The sequence below is a fragment of the Dipteris shenzhenensis genome, chromosome 26, assembly GCF_047967505.1.
Source record: "Dipteris shenzhenensis isolate YYH24624 ecotype China chromosome 26, Dip_SZ_1.0, whole genome shotgun sequence".
Classification (NCBI taxonomy): Eukaryota; Viridiplantae; Streptophyta; class Polypodiopsida; order Gleicheniales; family Dipteridaceae; genus Dipteris; species Dipteris shenzhenensis.
In genome coordinates, this window is record NC_141621.1 from 20,111,926 (window position 1) to 20,132,861 (window position 20,936).

Sequence of the window (20,936 nt, forward strand, 5' to 3'; positions counted from 1 at the left end):
AATCAATGGATGTCGGTGAGGTCAAAGCTGGCAACGAGGGTTCAAATCAACCCGGACTGCCCCATCTGTGGTAAGGCGTTAGAAGACCTCAAGACACTTGTTCTGGAAATGTCAGGTGGTTAAGGAGGTTTGGAGGAAGATTGAGTGGGCCGTGAGGGATGCTGGGCTGATGGCCAAGTTCTCCCTGGGGTGACACATGGAAACTTTCATCCACGCTAGCGGCGGCGTGGTCATACATTAGGGCAGCAACTCTAATGAGCATATGGGAAATTAAGAATCGGTTAGCCTTTCATCACTGTATCAAAATTGATGGATTTTAGTCTTTCCATGTCATTAGACCCTGAGGGTAGAGTGGCTAGTGAGGGGGTGCCAAAGTAGAGGCACATAGTGAGGCATTAAAGATCCTTTAATGAAGATCTAATAAAAGCAGAAAAATGTTTGTATATCAATTGATTGGTAGAAAGGGTGCAACATAAATGGCACATCGGTGTCACAATGTTTTTTTAAAAATAAATATTACTAATTTTTTTTTCCCACTCACACATGGGCACATCTGCTAGGGCAGCAGAAGGGATGTACATTGTAAAACATTGGTGTCACAATGTTAACCCTTGGTACGTAACTATCTTAAAGTCAACTTTGACCTAAGTAAGGGAGTTGGAAAACTCATCTACATTTGGTAGGGGATATTGTGGCCAGCCTCAGATTATGCACCCCCTAGCAAGTCTAGAGTACTCTACTCTGAAAATATTGAGGCCTTCGGGGTTCTAAACTCAACGTTGACACGGAGGCTCCAAAACTCATCTACATTTGGTAGGCCTCTTATTAGTGTTAAAAAGCGGCCCCTCGGGCCTCTACCGGGTCCCATAAAAGAGACCTTTGGCCTTTAGCTTTAGCAACTTGAGTCTTGGATAGAGGGCGTCCGGTTGGAGGTGACGTGTAGCAGTCCACGAGGGATGCTTTGAATGAGGAGGCGGCAGAGGGCAGCACCGTCAACTTTAAAGTGGTCGCGGGAAGCGCACATGCGAATGGCTGGTGAAAATGTGGTCCAAATAGACCAGACAAACTACGTGGACGACTGCAGCAGTTGACATAACGGGCTTTGCGGGACCCGCCGCCCGTGAAGTTGGCCTCTCAACTTTGTCGTGAAGTTTTTTGTACACGTTGACAATGGCGCCACACATGTCGGCATTTTGAAATGTGAATAGGTTCGCCTTTGGATAACCTATTTATCTATACCTTTCCAAAACTTTGTAACTAATTGGACATTGAACGCAAAGAAAAACCCAATAAGATGAACTTCATTCATTAATCATAAAAATGTGTACACAAATTCATCAAAAATATAATTTTCGCTTTACTGTAGCCTACCTATCCAAGGCACAGGCCAAAAAGTCTCTCCTGCTCTCCCTCTCAGCCTCTAGTACCTCCCCCTCTATCTTCTGTCTCGCTCTCCTCCCTATCTCGCTCTCCTCTACTATCTTTTGTCTCGCTCTCCTCCCTATCTCGCTCTCCTCTACTCTCTCCGTCCCGCTCTCTCCCTCACCATCTCTCAGCCCACCCCCTCTCTTCCGTATCACTCTCCTCCCCTCTATTCCATCTCTGCCTCCCCCTCTATCCCTTGCTCAGCCCACCCACCCTCCCGCTCTCTCCCTTTTTATTGGTAAGAGGATGTCGTTGTGCCCTTGATAGTAGCAATCCGAAAGAAGTGGTGAAGGTTTGGGGTTTTCATCAGGGAGATCCTTCCTCCACTTTCTTAGATTGTCAACCTCTAGAGTAAGCAAATTATACCCTATAAACATAGCAAATACCATCTGATTTCATGATTTTAGTTGAGCTTCTTTAGTGGAGGAGAGCATAGAAAGTGCACTTAGAGGGTGGAAGTTTTGAGCACCAAAAAAATGTGCTCATTTGGCGAGAACATGCCTGTTGCTCTGAAGGACCCCATGTTCCCTTGTTGTTTGCCTGCACTTTCATGACATAGCAGTGGTAGCAACCTATGCGACTGGTTGCAACCTGTTATGCAGGGAGATAACTGCAAGACTGATGAACGATGGCATCAAACGAATAGGCCACTGGTTTCCTAAATTGCGAATCCACCAGTGGGGAGGCTAGTAGCCTTGAAATACCTGACTAGAGACTGGTTTTTCTTGGGTGGTCCAATGCCACAGGGTGGCTGGGTGGTGATTGCAAGGGGGACTGATGGGAGTTGTGGCATTTCTACTCAACTAACTATGAGTGGGAATGGGCTCGTTCTCGTTCCAATGCCACAGCCAAGGATTGACCACACGCTATCTTGATCGTTTGTGTCCAAAGTCATGTGCAATCTTGCTTTCTCTATTCAAAATGCTCACGCCCCAACTAGTAGGCTTGAAATGGCATTTTCGATGTCCCATTGTTGTTTCTTTGTAGGCTGGCACCGAAATGCGCGGGGTGGGGAGCTCGAGATCCTGTCTCGAGTAGGGTGGTGCAACACGTGGGACTTAGCATGGCAGTGAGGGAAGCATTTCATGGGAACCATGGCGTTGGCGATACCGCTAACATGCCCAGGCACGAGAACGGGCGCTTAGAGGCCTTTCCCGGGCTCGCAAATATGCCAACGACCATGGCAATCACCAGCGAAGGTGATCGCGATGGCAAATGTGCCAAGTTTGACAAATCTTCATTTCATATGCTACTCAAACATTTGATTTCTTTTCGAAAAAAGATGAAGCCCCTTAATGCCCGAGTGGAGAGGGAAAATTCTTGTGTCCACCGCGGCACCTACAACGCTACATCACAGCAACTAAAGTTTCGGGGTTGGACGGGGGAACGCAAAGGAGAGGTCTGAGTTTTTCGGCATATTTGCTGGGATAGCAATTGCGGGAACGATCTCTTAGAGCGCACTAGAAAATGCCAAGAAAGGCCACGGTTGGGTTTGTTCCCAGGGGCCAAACCTTGGCATCTCTACGCCCCGAGGGAGATGGAGAAAAGGCCTCTCCACCCGGGCATTTCGGGGCCAAGCTGCGATTAGCGAATGCCTTGCAGCCAACCCAGTTTTTCCTTACAGAGGTTGTCACACCGCCAACTTCCGCTCAGAACCTAGCGTTCGTGGGAACGCTCTCTTATGTGGCTGGTGACTGCTGTTGACCGCATATATAGAAGCTGTTGACTGCTGAGGAAACCATGTGTGCCAGAAAAGAGGTTTTGGAAAACCAGGTGTTGGGAAGATTAGGGCAAAAGGTAAAAGTTGATCGTCTTCTTCGACGTACTGTACATTTTGGATTGAGCAATTTGCAACACTGGCGATGGCAGACTGTTGAAAAGCTCGGACGATGGCTATGGCCATGGCGTGTCTGCGCAGAAAGCCCTCGGATCACACAGGTATGGCGACAAACATTTTACACGTTCTCCGTTGCCTTGTCGCTTTCCTCTTCGCCTGCCCCCACCCTCCACTCCTCCACAGTAATGAGTTATTGGTCCCTTTTGCACAGCTGGCGCACTTTACGCCAGTCGGTGCCGTCTAGACTCGATTTGCCTGTCGGCAATCCTTAATCCATCCAAACATCAATCAATCGCAGCGTGGAATCGATTTTCGTTGATTGATGGCGAGAGAGGAAAAAGATTGCTTCGGAATTTCTCCAATCGCAAGCAAAAGCAATGCTGCGCTGCAGAAATTTGCAATTCCGCAGAGGAGGCGAAAGCAAATGTTGCTTTGCAGAAATTTGTCAAAGATTGATGAAAAGGAGGCGAAGATTGCTTCGAGATTCCTCCAAATTGCGAAGAGGATTCAGGAGAGAGACAGTATTTCTGTAGCCAAGTGACGTCGTTTTTGAGACGACCTCAGGGGTCCAGCATCGATGGGGAGACCAAGCGCATCTCATCACAGTACAGCCAGGACGAGAGATCCGCAAAGATGATTCGTCTGCGTCCTGGCAAATGCGCGTGAAACGGCATTTCCTTCGGCCGGAGAAGCAGCCGATTCCCGAAGATAACCTTGATACTTCTTGCCGGAAGAAAAATCGACGTTCTTCTCGTCTCACACCGTGGTCGATTCGTTATTACGCCACCTACACCATTCAACATTCATTCATCTTTCTGTTCACATGCGGAGCTTTCTCTATAGTCCAAACTGAGAGCTGTTCAAAGACCCGCATTACGTCCAGTCCCACCGGTTTCCTCCAATCTCTCATCAATCCTTTTCGCCTGTTGATCTTGATGCATCCTCGTGTATTTCTGGCGCGCTTGCAGTCTTGCACTGATCTTGCATGAGAGCGGTAATAAGCGGTTCTTCCGCCGGGTGCTGGCAAGTTGGCAGCTTCCTGCGTGATGATCGGGCCATCATTGATATTCTCTCTCCATCCCTTTGCCAGCCAGTCCACCCTCGACGAAGTTGACGTAACGGCAACTCAGCACGCAGCTTCATAAATGCTCCGCGCTTGCGATCTACCACTCCGTTTCCTGCTCGAGCGATTCTTTACCGTATCGTAGATCGTGTGCGGTTGCAGGATTAGTTTGCGAGGGTTTTGTTTGAGTTGCAGCGCAGGGTACATGGAGAATTAAGCTGCGCTATCGCATTTTGCTGTGTATACTCTCACGTACCAAGTATCGCGGGCCTTTTCGAACCGTTGGCAATGTGCTATCCCATGTTGCTGGCAGTGGATTCCTTTCAATGCTTCGCGTGAAGAACACTTCGCATTTTTTCACCCTCATTTGTTGTCAAGTTGCTTGGCATTAGATTCTGTTCCACTATGAATCGTCCGTCCTTCCGCGGTTCCTCGACAGGAGGGGCTCTCGACGTTAATCGGGTGAGTGAAGACATGTCTTTACAAATTCCAGTGAATGGTAAGGTGCACGAGGACTTCAGATTGCATGACGAACCAGAAAGCTCGCCGAGGGCGTTGCGGTGGTCGATGAGTCAAGCCAAAGATGAGAAGCCCTTTGCCGGGTCTTTCTTGTCTGCTTCTAAGCCTCATCATCGGTCGAGCGATAACGTCAACGGCTTGAGAAATCCAGACTATTGTACTGAGCCAGATCCTCTTTCGCTGAAATCGAGTGTACAGACGATAGGAATCTGTCCGCTACCTTCCCATGCAGGCCATCCCAATTCTACTCTTACCCTCTCTTCTGGACAAATCCGGAACAGGAAGGGCGTTGCAATATCTTTGGGAACAACCATGATGCTCTGTTTCATGGGTGTATTTGTACTAATTGGCGTGCTTGGTTCAAGAGGTCCTGCTTACACTTTGAGATTAGTTCCCACCCTGGGATTGCATAAATCATACCGCCGTCTTCAGCAGGAAGTCCCTTTGGACCCATTTAAGGGAGGCATTTTCGGGCAGGGTACAGTTCGTTTAAAGGAACTCGGGGTGTGTCCGGGTTTTGTTGAGAACTACGTTCCCTGTTACAATACTTCGTCGGGCCTTGATACTGATTTGAGCGACGGACACGAATACGATAGACATTGTGATCTTCCAGGAAGAAGGAAGGCATGCTTGATTCCGCCTCCAGAAGATTATAGAATTCCCTTACGATGGCCAGCTTCTATGGAAAGTGTATGGAGTGGGAATATGAAATTCAATGGCGGTCAATTGAGCTTGGCAGGAACAAGGAAAAAAAGGTGACAAGCTGCTTCTTATTCCAATGTTTGACAACCATCGTACATTTTACAATCGCTTACAGCCTCATAACTTTCCTTATCTCTAGGTTGACATTTGGGGAAGATGGGCTGATCACCTTGAATTTCGAGGAATCTGAAAAGTACTCCCAACAAGTCGCAGATATGATAGGTGCGGACAGTGGCATTTCGTTTAATCGGGCTCCTGTAAGATTTTATCCCCTATGCAAGCCAGGATCTCTCTTTTAATACCTTGTATCTAAACAAAATTTTGTGTGTAGTGGACTCGTTGCCACCTTGGTCGATAAACTTTGCATGATGGGCCTCGGGGCCTTCAGTTCGTACTATATGAGCCTATGGACCTCCAGGATTATCTTTGGAAAGGCACATTGGTGCTTATTTCCCCCTACTGTAGCCATTTACGTTATATAGGAGTTAGTTTTAGTCACGAGGTTGAGCATCCTTGCTTAACCTTTAGATATCTGCAGATGTTGTATTTAAATAGTGATGGCCATTCGACAATGCAAGCCTGCACAACGTACTAACAGACCACATACCTTATGCGACTTTTACAATGCCCTGTCTCTCTTCTTCAATGCTGCAATTTCTGGAGTTCATCTTGTGGATCATGGCAACCACATCCCACTGTGAGAGAAGGGAGAGTTTACTATTTGGTGTTGAAGCTTGGATCACCGAGTCCAACCAGCCCTACAACGTCTTTCTTTGCTGAGCCAACGCTGTCTTGGACTGAGATCCAAAGGTCGCCCCTATGGCTGTAAAGCCTGCCTGCTCAGTACCTTACCTGGGTTACCTGCTGCTTGTCCAAGGCTTGCTGCTCCTGCTCGTTTTGTTGGATGAGGCTGTCTTGCTGACGTCCAGATGAGGGCTGCCAAGGCCGTTGAAATTGCCTGATGGGCTGTCCTGGGTTAACTTGCAGGGAGTCGTCCTGTGCTGGGCCTTACCTAGCAGGCCTACACATGACAGCCTGCATTATGTGGGGGTACACTCGTTGTCTACTGTTGCCATGATGACATGCAGCCTGTTGCAGCCCTTTCGCTGCCCTAATCATGGCCCTAGGCTGCCTGCTTCACATAGCTGTCTTCTGGTCCTTTTGGTTGCTTCCAGTGCTCCAGGGCAGTGGGGCTTCCCTAATCTCAGACACTTACGCATACAACTCGACCAACATGTGGCCTCACATTCTATGTATAACCTTTATTCAGGAACCACACGATGTCCCTCAAATGAAGGCTCAGCTAGGGGTTTATGCATCTAAATGAACGTCTAAGTAGTTGATAGAACATCCTCGAGTGGATGTATGCAACAACATCCGCTTGACAATGCTTTAACACCTTAATACTTAAGCTGCTCAAGACCCTCAGCAATATAACCTTATCTTAGATTGAAAGTATTCTTCTTTGATATTAAAACTCCTCAGAAGTACTTGGTATTTGGACTTCTGAGGTTGGCTGAGTTGAAATGAAAGTCTAGCTTCAACTCCAATTGGAGCTTTAAATTTGCCCCACCTCTGGTAGTACTTGCTAGGCATCGAATGATAAAGAGTGGTATCTCATGGTTAATGGTGACGTTTTGTGTCCCCCCCCCCCACCCCCACCCCTGCTGCCATACAGCCCCTCAGTCCCCTTGCTGCCAAAACTCCCCCCCCCCTCTTTCTCTTTCTCTTTTACTCCCGCCTGCTGCCTACCCCCCTCACAAACCCCTTACCTCCCCCTCTCACCCCTCCCTGCGGCTGTATAGCAGCTTCCTTTCAGTAAGTAGTCTAGATCCGTGGAAATATCATTTTCAACTGTCTGTTGTGGCTGTGTGTTAAAGTTTGACCTGGGCATCGTTGTCCTTATGATCCTTGGCAGCTAAAGGATATCTTCTGCAAGCATTCTCTTTCATGGGAGACTGTCTAACAGATGCAAAATCGAGTGGTTTGTCAATTATGTAGCAGTCATATTTATTGGAATCCATGAAGCCAATAAGTGTCTCATTTTAACTGTCAATAAGGTGACTTATTTTTTTGTCTAGGAGGGGAGGTCTGGGCAAATTTCTTTCTAATTCACTTATTAATATTTGCGGTTTGCCAAAAGTTGCTTGTTTTGGACCGAAATGCAGGTTCGAACAATTTTGGATATCAATTGTGGCTTGATTAGTTCTGGAGGCTATCTTTTCTCAAAAAATACATTAACATTATGTCTTGCTCCATATGAGGCCAATGGAAGTCAGGTTCAGTTTGCCCTTGAAAGGGGTCTTCCAGCAATGATTGCTTCTCTCATCACTAGACAGTTACCCTTCTCGAGCTTTTCCTTTGACATGATCCACTGTTTTGAATGTGGAATTGACTGGATGTGGAAAGGTAATTTATGTCTATGCTTGTCCAACATGGGAGTTAGCTTTTATTTTTTTGAGTTCCATGTCTGCTCATGCTTCGATGTTTAGAAGTTGTCTAATCTTTACAATCGAATGCAATGTTTATCAAATCATGAAGAGCAAGTGACCTTGCCAATAGCTCCTCACAAACCTGACTGTTTGATTTTGACAGATGGTACTTTAATTCTGGAGTTAGACAGAATATTGAGACCAGGTGGGTATTTTATTTGGACTCCTTCATTGGTGAACTCTGGGGCATTACCAATTGATGATGGTCAAGATTGGAAGATCAAGGAAGATCTAGCCAGTAGAATATGCTGGTCTTTACTATCAAGAAGAGAGCAAACAATTGTTTGGAAGAAGGCTACCAACCGTACTTGTTATTCTTCATGGTCTGTCTTTCCAACTGGTTCATCCTTGCTTATTGTAGCTTAATTGATTTATGTTTCAATAGAGTTTTGTAGTGTTGAGAAACGTTGTGCAATGCGAGACTTCTAACTTCACGACTACAGCCAATCAAATCCATTGACGTGAAATAAAAACTCGTGACATCTCATCTTTTGAAAGCTTTGGCAAATATTTCTCGATATACTTCCAAAAGTATTACGACTTTTAGAACGGAACACAATGTGAATGTTGTAAAATCAAAACCTTTTTTACAAACTTTCAAAAGTGTTGCAACTTTATAGTGGGACACATGAATCTTGTAAAATCGCTATTTGGAAAATTTAAAACCACAATTTAGAAGATGGCCACGTGAACATTGTAAAATCTCCGTGTTGACAACTTCAAAACCACAAATAGAAGATGGTTTATATTCCTCAATTTGCTATACAAAGAGCAAATATACAAACACGATTTTCCCTGGAATGAAGGAAACTGCACAGGATAGAGGAGATGTTACGTCAACCGTAACCATGGAATCCTAGGGTTCGGTTATGCTAAGGTGGGAAACCATGACAGCTTGTCAGTGCTTGCATTGGGGGTTTAGAGGGCTGGGGTCTAGGCTTAGGTATTAATGAGGAGGTGCAAAGTGAAGCCTATGAAAGGGCTTAGAGGGCTGAGGTCTAGGCTTAGGCATTAATGAAGAAGTGCATAGGGAAGCCTATGTGAGGGCTTTTATGGAAGGGTCCCTTATGTAACACAATATACCAAAGAAGGAGGCCAAGTGGGCATGGGGGAGGATTCTAGAGAGAGAGAGAACTCAACATCGAAGGCAGTTTAGAGATCTCATGTAAGGAAGGAGAACTCGCTAGGGAACTCGTTTTGGGTGGAAACTGTGTGAATGCTCTCAAGGATGTTTTTGTAGTAGGGGGCAAGATGTTGGTTCCCTCTAATGGGAATGTGTACAAAGTAGCCTTAGTTAGAAAAGCAAACAATTTTTTTAAAAACAAACTGGGACAAGCTGACATGCTGTGGACAGTGGCTGATTAAAACTTGTTTATCAAAGCTGTTCCTTGGAAAAAAGAGTTTACAAGAAACATCTTCTCTGAATAACTATATGCCAAAAGAATATATACTGTTTGCCAAGTTACATACAATCTCTAGACATGTGAGATCTCAACTCAAAGCTTTGTATGATTCTAATCTGGAGAGAGGAGAATGGAGAGGACTCGACAAGGGTCAGATAAAACAAGCATCATCGTGACTTCAAGTACTTCAAATTGGAAAACAGCCCTAGAAACTTTAATTGTGTTTTAATTTTAGTGTCCAGGTGAGTTGTTCCAACATAAGTGCCTAGGAGTGTTCCAAGGTTGCGATTTGATTAAAATGTTTCTTGCTTGTTTGCTTTTTGCACTATCTCAAGTTATACCTTCCTTTTAGCAAATCCAAACTTTTACTTTATGGTGATATGTAACAATCAGCCTTGTTTCAGCATCTTGAAACCATCACTATGTGAAGCATAATTGTTCCTATATCCCAAAGGATTGTTGCCTCCATTGTTCAAAGAGTGCATGGTTTTGCAGAAGTTTGTAGTCTCATTGAGATTCTCCTTTTTCATTTTGTTCTAGTCCTGCTATCTTGAGATTGAGGTGTTCTTCCTTCACGTCCCATTCTTCCTTTATGGATGGTGCCATCTCATCTATTTCAAAGCCCATCAATATGTCTAGTGTGGAGATGATTTGCTGATTATCTCCCTCTCCATTATCTTATAATTTCTTTTCCTCATCTTGACGTCTTTTGTTGTCTAGCTCTTGAAATCTTGAGTCTGTTGTCTACTTTCGGCATGTTTCCCCGTCAACTTTATCTCTAATGCAACATTCCCTCTGTTGCATTTCACAAGCCTTTGACTTCTATATAAATTTTTTCGTACTTTGCCCTTCAAGTGCATGTTTTTTGCCTAAAGTTTTCTGATAGGTCATCAGGGTGGTTAAACATTTCTCCTATGGTTTTGTGAGTCTCAACATAGGCATTGATTACCTTTTTGCTTTTGATCATCATTGTGGTGAGCTTCTAAGCTTTTTCAAGTCTTTGTTATTACAAATATTGATAAATGCACATTGCAAACGCTTCATGTGATCGATATGAATGCAAGTTATAAGATTTTGGAACACTTAATTAGATGAAATTGAATGATGTAAAAGATTTGGATCTATAAGGTGCAGCATGAACATGGTACAATTATAGAACCCTAACACAGGTTGCTCTAAGACTATATGGGTGTGTAAAATTACCCTATGTACCTGCATGAGATCAATCCAATGACCCATACATGGACACTCCCCCGTTAGTAGTCCCATCCCTTAGTAGATGGCCTCACATAGCGAAATATATGATTTGAGATTTTCAAACTTTTATTGAGGCAGGATTTTGTGAACAATTTTTCTGCGTGATTCTTCGAGAGATAGTGGACTGGGTTATAAAATATCCTCTTTAAATGTGTTATTTTTCCTTTTTCTTACACCTAATGTGTGTTGTAGAAGCTTATGAGCTCAGGTTGTCACGACGTGATTTATTAATTTTCCTTACACTAAGATCAAGCCTTAAGTGTGAGTTGGGGAACCTTGATCCCTAAGTGAAGTCCTCCCAAGTGGGAAACTTGGACCTTGGACCACAGGTGTAGGTTTTGTGTAGGTTTTTGCCCTAGGTGAATCATGATTCAAGTGAGACGGGTTGAGTTCAATTGAACTTGGTCATCAGTGACCATTGAGTGATCACACCGCCTCCCAGATGTCTCTTCGAGCTCTTGAAAATCCAAGATTTCTAAGTGCCAGTGCAACACCGTCATATGATACAATCTTTGGGGTGTGAGCTTGCATCTAGAATTGACAGACTTATGTATTTCAGTCTCATTAGGTGGAAGAGAAAAGGAAGTTATAGGACAATTTTTTTTGGGGTGAACCTCCTTGATTAGATAAGTTTCATTTTGAGAGGGAGTGATTAGTATTGGAATCATCCACACTTTGGATTATAGCTACCAGGAAACACCGTTCCCCATCTGTAATGGGGTAATGTGTGTTCCAAGAAGTCCATTTGTCTTTGGAATGTTCCTAGAACTCACTTGGTTTGAAACTCTAGGTAACGCCTTTCTGGTGTTCCCAGAACACGTTTGGGAACGCCGTTCCTGGTGTTAGAGTTTCTATTGCTTGACACTACTGTGGGTTTTGGTACTGTTTGTTGATGGCTACTCTTGTTTGAGCTTTCTGTCAGCCACAAATTAACAAGTAACAAAGCATAAATAATAACAATGATTTTATTTTTCCCATCTCAAAACCACAACTGCCTACCTATGGCAGGCCAAAAAAATCCAATCCCCATCTTTGAGAGAGTGTCACAAAGGTCCTACAATTCCAATCCCGATTTCTATGAAGGAAGCAATGGATCATGTGACATTCTATCAACAAGCATTCAAAATTTGCAGGCCGGCCATCCATGATCCCACCTTGTTACTAACCTTGGAGTATGGACTCGAACAAGATCCATGAGGAGAAGATTAGTCCCAACAAAATCCAATCCAATCCCCGTTTCTAATAACAAGATTGGAGAATAGAGAGTGGGGCTGCATTGATGTACAGGCACCAAAATCCAAGATTCGGAGAACATTCTTGATTAGATAAGTTTCATTTTGAGAGGGAGTGATTAGTATTGGAATCATTCACACTTTGGATTATAGCTACCAGGAAACACTGTTCCCCATCTGTAATGGGGGAATGTGTGTTCCAAGAAGTCCATTTGTCTTTGGAATGTTCCTAGTCTCACTTGGTTTGAAACTCAAGGTAACACCTTTCTGGTGTTCCCAGAACACGTTTGGGAACGTCGTTCCTGGTGTTAGAGTTTCTATTGCTTGACACTACTGTGGGTTTTGGCACTGTTTGTTGATGGCTACTCTTGTTTGAGCTTTCTCTCAGCCACAAATTAAGAGTTGTTTGAACACTGTTTGTTTGATGGCTACTCTTGTTTGAGCGGAATCTCTCTTGCTGTCATCAAGTCCATCAATCTAAGAGCTTATTGCAACTTGCTCCATTTGACTCAGACTTTTGGCGGTGGCTCATTTCGTCTGTCATTTTGTAATGAGCCCAACTCCATGAAACGAAGGACAAAGCAAAGACAAAGCTGAAGCTGGGGGAAGAAGAAGAAGAAGAAGAAGAAGGGGCTTCTTTTGTCGGACAAAGCACTTATAAACATGGACACAATATTGTGGTATAGAGAAAGGCTTCATTCAAAAGCGGATAAAGCATTTACGTTTTCAAATGTTTAGAAAATTGTAAAGAATAAGTACTATAATAGCTTCAAAGGTTTGCTTCCTTTTTACAAAGGTTAAAACTACCCAAAGGAAAGTTTTCACCTGTCAATAAGTACTATAATAGCTTCAAAGGTTTGCTTCCTTTTTACAAAGGTTAAAACTACCCAAAGGAAAGTTTTCACCTGTCAATGCATTAAAGGGATCATGCACTCATATATTTACAACTAAGGTCTAGTATAGATCAAAGGATCTTTTTTGCTTGGAGTTTGACATTTAAGTTGAGTGACGAATAATAAATAGTAATTGCTGACAACTTAAGTCTTACCTCTGCTTATTTTTTGTTCACATGGTTGTGCGCAGGGGACTGGAGGCCACTCCACGGATATGTAATACATTGCAAGACAGAAACTCTACGTGGTACCCATCTCTGCGCTCATGCATTGTGGAACCTATTGTTGATGAGGGGATCTCAAGGCCGGAGCAACAGCATTGGCAAGATTCTGCAACATCAGCAGTTCATAGATCACCCACTGGTAGTTCTTAGACTCAATCTATGTTTACAACTTCCTAATGTCCTCGCTATGATGCTGATTACTAAATTTTCAAGCAATTGACTAGCTATTCTTTTTGCTTTAACGGTAGTACTCAACTTCTATTTCTTTTTTAAAAGACTTCCTCAGTTACAACTATTAGTTTTATCCAATATATGTTAACTCATTAGAATATCACTCATTTAAGAATGTTTTTGCTGTCTATAAAAAAATGAGGGTATAAGGTAGAATGCTGTTATTTAAAAGGTACTGCTAAGCTAAACTCTTTCCTGCAAAGTTAAATTTTGTCTCTCGCATTTGTTGACTGATTCTGCATGGGTAAGAGACCCTTCAGAGTTGGCACTCGTTTGTCTTGTCTGCCTATGATTTTTGCGTTGCAGAAATAGCAGCAGTATCTCAACCAATCATAGTCCATTTTAGTATTTCCAAATTTATTGACATGACTCTTCAAAAAGTGTTCATCTTTCTTTATGGCTCAAAGCTCTACAAACAGCATGCGTTGGCTCCAATTATGTATTATTTGCACCACGCACCTCTTGGGTTTGGAAATACTCTAATTGCCAATGTGATGTAGGGAGTGAGTTCTTGTTTCTAATTTCAGAGCTGATACTGCTTTTGTCTGGTGAGGATGCATGATAAATTTTCACTCACTTGCATTTAGGATGAATTGTCTTGTTATTTCTCATTCCAGTATTTCAATTTAAAAAACACTCCTCTCATGTACAACAGAATTCCCGATGATTAGGGTATGATATAACTCGCTGTTCCCTGGTCAATAAATTAAAGGAGATGTGCTGGTTTTTAAATTTATTCAGGTTTTTCAAATGAAGAGCTATCAGGCAATTCCCAAATATGGTTTGCAACAGTAAAAAGCTACTGGTCGTTACTCACTCCGTTAATCTTTTCTGACCATCCGAAGCGTCCTGGAGAGGAGGATCCATTACCACCATCCAACATTGTACGCAACGTAATGGATATGAATGCTCTGCATGGCAATTTAAATGCAGCACTTCTTGAAGCTGGAAAATCTGTTTGGGTTATGAATGTTGTTCCTTTAAGTGGGCCAGATACACTTTCCACAATCTACAGTCGTGGATTGGTGGGCGTCCTGCATGACTGGTAAGCATTTCACTTTGATAAAAGTGTTCTAATTTTCAGCATTGGCTTGTCTTGTTGTTCAAAATACACTCCCACTATACACTTTGTGTTTGTAGGTGATCTTTTTCTCCTACTATTTTTTTAAGGTATTGTACATCGCTGATGTAACTTGTGTAAAAGCAATGGGATTTCAATGTTCTGTGCTTGATACCTGAGTTGAGAGCTTAATATGAAGGAACCAGTACTTTCTCGAGATTCTACAGATGTACTCGTCATCATTCCATGTATGGGAGACTTCACCTTCAGAGAAACGATTTAAACTTAGCTTCTGGACCTCTGTAGATGCTTGTGGATGTCAACATAGGTATCGTTGTACCTTGCATCTAAGTTTGGGTGTGGATGACCTTAGCAGGAATCTTATAGCAGTATTATATACCCAGTGAAGTTGTAAGGATTTTTGGGTGCACATTTTGAAATTGTTGTTTTGTTTGTGTTTAGGATTTTGGGGTGCACCTTTATGAACTCGTTGTTTGCTTGTGTTTAGGATGTATGCTTGCAATGCAATTCATGGCTTTGCTTGAACATTGTAAACTTGGATAAAACTAAGGTAGATCATATGTCTAGGTTACAATCTCATGAAGTTGGGCATCCGGTTCATCTTCATTGATGATGTGGTAGATACTCAGGGGCATATTCTCTCTTTTCCGGCAGCATGCCAACACTACAATCTTGGGATGCATCATAGACCCATATGGAAAGCTATTGCAGATCTCTTACTCCCTTTGGTTCCGATTCCAACATTGGATGTTTTGCTCTAGCCGAGATAGCATGACCTCGGAAAGATCGGTGGGCATTTTCTCTTAGATGACCGACTTTTGTAATATTTAATGTGCGTAAATGAAATGGTCAAGAGAAGTAACTGCCAAGGTCCTAGGTGAGGGTGAAATGGCATTGACTAGGTGGTTCTGAGTGCTAAGGCCTAGGTGCACCTAAATGTGCAATAATGCCAAGGGGCAAATGGGTTAAATGTGCCCCAAGAGAGGGGTAAATGGTGCACCAAGTGAAAAGGGCTAAAATGTTGACATGTGGCAAGGGGAACCATCTAGGGAGTTGTGGGTCTTGTGGATATGCATGAGAAAAAAAGAACGTACGTATCTATTGCAAAACTGCGATCCATGAGAGTATGGCTGGGTGGAAATAACGAGTGCCATCGCCCGTGATCTGAGAGAGAATTAGCTTAGGCTTGTTTCAATTGGTATCAGAGCTTATGGCCTAAGGCTCATGTGTTAAAACCCGGGGAAAATGAAAAGGATGACCTGGCATCCAGAAAAGGCCAAACATATGCAAGATATACCATAAGGGATGGTATGCTGAAAAGAAATGGCAAGGTTGTAGTACCTAGTCAGAATGATCTCAAGCAGAGAGTCATTCGACAGTGCCATGATAGCCCGTGTGCGAGACATCCAGAGGTCGAGAAGACATATGATCTCGTGAAGCGAGATTTCTTTTGGCCAAAGATGAAAAAGCATATTCATGAATATGTGACACGGTGTTTCTCGTGTCAGGTAAGCAAGGCCGAGCGGGTGAAGCCACCCGGACTTTTACAGCCCTTGGAGATACCACTAAGTAAGTGGAAGAGCATTTCCATGGACTTTATCGTAGGGTTGCCTACGACACAAGGAGGGTATGATTCTATCCTTGTGGTGGTTGATCGTCTAACCAAGATGGCTCACTTCATTCCGACTAGAGAGTCTGTTAGTGCCCCGCAAGTTGCGGATTTGTTCATTAAACATATATTTTGTCTGCATGGATTGCCTAGATCCATAGTGTCAAACAAAGATGTCAGATTTCCCGGTCTTTTTTGGACAGCGGTATTTGAGACACTAAGGACTGAGTTGGAAATGAGTAGTGGGGATCATCTTGAGACGGATGGTCAAACGGAGAGAGTCAACCAAACTTTAGAGGATATGCTGAGAGCATATGTGTCATTGAGGCAACATACATGGGACAAGTGGTTGCCATTGTTGGAGTTTGCCTACAATGATAGAAAACATTCCTCTACAGGGTTCAGTCCATTTGAGCTGAACTATGGTTATAGACTATGGTTATAGACCAGCAAATCCAACTATAGTTGGCGTACCTCAGAAAGTGCCTAGTGCCGCGAACTTTGTAGTTCAGATGCGGGAGATGCTAGCACTTGCGAGAGCTAATATCCGCCAGGCTATGGATAGAGCCAAGGTGTATGCGGATGAAAACCGGTCGATAAGAGTATTTAAGGAAGGAGAAAAAGTTTTTCTCAGAGTTCCTTCGCACTCGAAGTCGTTGACTTCAGGAGAGTGTGCTAAGTTATCACCTCGATACTGTGGGCCGTGGTTAATTGTGAAAAGAATAGGCAAGGTAGCCTATAAATTAGAATTACCACCGGGGTGTAAGGTGCACCCAGTGTTTCATGTTTCTCGTTTAAAGAAATTTTTGCATATTGGTGACTCACTAATCGAAGGTGTGGTTTTGTTTCAGGAGATAGAGGATAATGCAAGACGTAAACCAACAAGAATCCTGGACCGAGGAACAATGCAAATACGAAATCGGAAGATACCCACGGTGTTGGTTGCATGGCATGGTCAGCCTCTATCGGAAGCTACTTGGGAATCCGTATACCAGTTACGGAGAGTGTTCTCAGATTTCATCATCGAGGACGCTGATGCTTGAAGAGGGAAGGAATGTTATGCTCTAGTCGAGATAGCATGACCTCGGAAAGATCGGTGGGCATTTTCTCTTAGATGACCGACTGTTGTAATATTTAATGTGCGTAAATGAAATGGTCAAGAGAAGTAACTGCCAAGGTCCTAGGTGAGGGTGAAATGGCATTGACTAGGTGGTTCTGAGTGCTAAGGCCTCGGTGCACCTAAATGTGCAATAATGCCAAGGGGCAAATGGGTTAAATGTGCCCCAAGAGAGGGGTAAATGGTGCACCAAGTGAAAAGGGCTAAAATGTTGACATGTGGCAAGGAGAACCATCTAGGGAGTTGTGGGTCTTGTGGATATGCATGAGAAAAAAAGAACGTACGTATCTGTTGCAAAACTGCGATCCATGAGAGTATGGCTGGGTGGAAATAACGAGTGCCATCGCCCGTGATCTGAGAGAGAATTAGCTTAGGCTTGTTTCATTGGAAGTAAGAGACATGCTTCAAGATTGGCATCTTCAGTCCTCAAGTCCAGGAGGATTATCCTCTCAGCCTTTGCATCTATTGACTTTCATACAGGCTTATCGATTGATATTACCTCCTCCATGGATTGCTCATCATGCAAATTCTCTTTGGCATCTAAGTAAGTCTTTAACTTGGTGGAAAGGAAAATTGAAATTGATATGGAAGTTGAAAATGCCATTGAAGCAGCGACTCTTTCTCTAGAGATGTATTGTTGGTATTTTTCCAGTGGGAGTGAAATTGGCTCAAAGAAGAATTGCCTCTCCTCTTTGTCCAAGATGTCATCATACTCATGAGAGTATTCAGCACTTATTGTGGTTTTGTTCATATTCTAGAGACCTTCTAGATAAGATCTCCTATTTTTTATCTCTAAGATTTCCTGCACACAGGTTCTCGAGGTTTTTCTGGATGTTTGGCAGATTATCAGCTTCTTTGTCACAGTATTCTCTTTTCTTTCATTGGACCAGATACTGGGCCTTATGGACCCTCTGGCTACAGCGAAATCATGCATATCTGAATTCACCCCTTCAGCACCCTTATGAGTTCTTCCGAGCCTCATTGCAGCAGTCCTTATATGATGCCTTGCATGAGGAAGATTTGGATGTTTCTTGCATTCAGCTTTTCTTTTACTGTTTCTGATGGATTTCTCGAGCACCGCCATGTTGTAAAATGGATGTTTCATAATATAATTTTCTTAGTTTCAAAAAAAAAAAAAAGTGTGTGTGTGTGTTGGTGTGTGCGTGCGATGGCTGAGCAGCCGCCCTCCTCCCTGCTTCGCAACCTGCCGCTCCACGCTCTGCTCTGCTCGTGCTGCTGCCTGTCAAGACTCTCGTATGGTTGCTGCTGAACGTTTTCTCCCACGTGCTGCTCCACATTTCTTCGACGTGCCTCGCCCTGTCGCCATTCATTTTTACTTCCAAAACATCATCAAACTGCTGTTGCCTAAGCTCCTCGATATGTTGTCCACAGGTCTTTCCTCAGGTCGTCGAACAGCTGCCCACAAGTCATTGAACAGCTGCCCACAGCAAGTATGTGTTACAGCATGGCTTCTGATGCGCATATGATTGCATATACTTGCAAGGAGCGCTCTTATGAGCCTAAGCGACAATGCTATGAGGCTTCTGCACTTCAGGTTACAAGTGAACACGTCAGTATGGACGATGCCAAGTATGTTTAAAATATGCTAAAGGATGATTTTCAGCATACTCGTCAGCAATGGACTGACGCAGCACCTTCTGTGAAGGTGAAATTGAGCTTGCCAACATTGGTGGATCCCTTGAGAACACTTTCACAAACAGCAATCATCATCTTCTTTCCAAGAAAATTGCCCTCTGCAAGCGATGTTGGTCAATGGATTAATTCCCTGCTTGAGGGCTCTTTTGTCAAGGGTGTGTACTTTGCTTCACAAGGCTTTTATGAAGTTCATTTGCTGGATGCTCATCAGAAGCAACGCATGCTAGAGATGTCACCTTTGTTTTATGGCAGACAGATGGTTCATGTTATGCCTTGGTCGCCCAACAAAGACTTTCACAGTCTTATCAAGCATAATTGTCCAGTATGGGTCGAGGTAGTAGATTTCCGTGACTACATGCATCCACATTTAGCTACTATTGCCTCTACTCTTGGACAAGTTATATGTAAGCCCCGCAATGTTGGCAACATGAACAAATTTTGCATACTCTGGGACACAGACAGAGAAACACCATCTTCTATTGCAGTTGAGATTGATGGTATCAATCTAGGGGAAACATATTTCAAATTGAAATGGGGTGTTTTTGCTGGTGCTTGCTTTTCATGTCATAAGTTTGGACACCTGGCCTCTGAGTGCCCCTCTGTGTTGCATCAGCCGCCTCCTACTGCCATACCAAGGGATGCTGCACCCACTCAGCCTAAGGATGGGAAAAAAGTTATTAACAAGCCTGGTGAAAAGAATGCCAAAACTGTGATGCAAGTAGGCAACAAGGGTTCTTTGCATGCAGGGAGTCAGGCTAAAGACAAAGGAAAGGCAAAGGTAGTAGATTTTGACTCAGACTCTCAGCAAGAGTGGCAGACTTCAAGGAAAAAGATTAATTTACGGAACAGACCTTTGCAATCTAGGCATTGGGATGCGGACTCTGCTTTACCAAGATAGTCAAATACAGCCTCCTCCTCACAGCCATCTCTTGATGAGCCTTGGAACATTGTGATCCAAAGGAACATCCCATTGCCCCATTGCAGGCACATGCCCTTTATGACTTGAATTATGCCTGGGATTCCTTTGTGCACCATGTCATTAAGATATATGGTAGATCATATATGGCTGATTGGAGGGAAAAAATAATAGATGCCAAATATCAAGTGCAGTCCCTCACAGAGCTATCATAGGTTCAGAATTTATCTGCAATCCAACAAGAGAATTTATTGCATTATCAGTCATTGTTACGGGAAAACAATCAAAGGAAACTTAACAAGTGGCAAGTCCGTGCACGGATGACACCACTCATGGACAAAGGATGCTCCTCCAAATCTTTTTTTAAGGGGTTACACACTCATAGGAGGAAGAGCTCCTGTCTCAGAGTCAGGAAGATTGATGGCACTTGGACTCAATCTCTTTCTGATCTGAATCATGAGTGCCGTGATCACTTTCAAAAGCTATTTGCAGCCCCTTCAGCTCCCACTCAGCCTGTGATCGATGCACGACAAGCTCTTTTGAGACATGTCCAACCAATCCTGCTTCAGTAGGATGCCTTATCCTTGGATCAACCATTCACAGCAGAAGAATTACATGATGCTCTGCTCCATCTTGGCAAAGGGAAATCTCCAAGATGGGATGGTCTAACCGTGGAATTCTATTTGGCATTTTGGGATGACCTCTAAGATGTTATGCTGCAATTGATTTATGATGCTTGGAACAACAAGTGCACACTGGGCAGCTCCCCTCTTCTGATTTCCCTGGCAGCTCCCCTCGCTTAATCTCTCCAATCCCGAGTCGGGATGAACCCCATCCCAACCCCATGGGTTAGCTTTAGCTAGGGGGTGAATCAGATATCATGAGCAAATTGGAGTAGCTGCTCCTAAAAATCCCTTGCAACCTCGACTCCAATCGGAAAAATCTCAGATTCTACAGATCAAGATCGGGGATCTTCCCTCCATGTTCACCAAACTAGAGGCACGTCCAACAAGTGTCATAGTGGCACTTGTCCGACAGGGCCACAGCTAGGAGACCATAGCAGACCAAGGATATTGATCGTCACCAGCCCATACATCACTAAAGCCTCAAGTGGTCTTGACTCCTTTGCCAGGATCCAGAGGATAAAAAAAAGTGATGCCACACCATAGCTTCCTTGCTTTTCATTGCCTCCGACACTTCGCACTTTGCACTAGTGTTTTTCTGTTTATTTTGCACTTGTCTTGTGTGTAGATGCCCCCATGGAGGCTCTACCCATTCA

The 20,936-nt window shown here is 43.7% G+C and overlaps 1 protein-coding gene across 1 annotated transcript in view; it reads left to right on the forward strand.

Annotated features, from left to right (window-relative positions):
- Positions 1-3,741: 3,741 nt before the first annotated feature.
- The window catches only part of LOC147884785 (putative methyltransferase PMT4), a 35,295-nt gene continuing 18,100 nt past the window's right edge, over positions 3,742-20,936 (forward strand). Inside the window, exons 1-6 of the mRNA XM_087397451.1 lie at positions 3,742-5,599; positions 5,686-5,803; positions 7,715-7,955; positions 8,142-8,361; positions 13,014-13,186; positions 14,020-14,323. Of these exons, the coding sequence (XP_087253577.1) occupies positions 4,731-5,599; positions 5,686-5,803; positions 7,715-7,955; positions 8,142-8,361; positions 13,014-13,186; positions 14,020-14,323 (1,925 nt within the window). The 5' untranslated portion in view covers positions 3,742-4,730. The remainder of the gene's footprint in view (positions 5,600-5,685; positions 5,804-7,714; positions 7,956-8,141; positions 8,362-13,013; positions 13,187-14,019; positions 14,324-20,936) is intronic.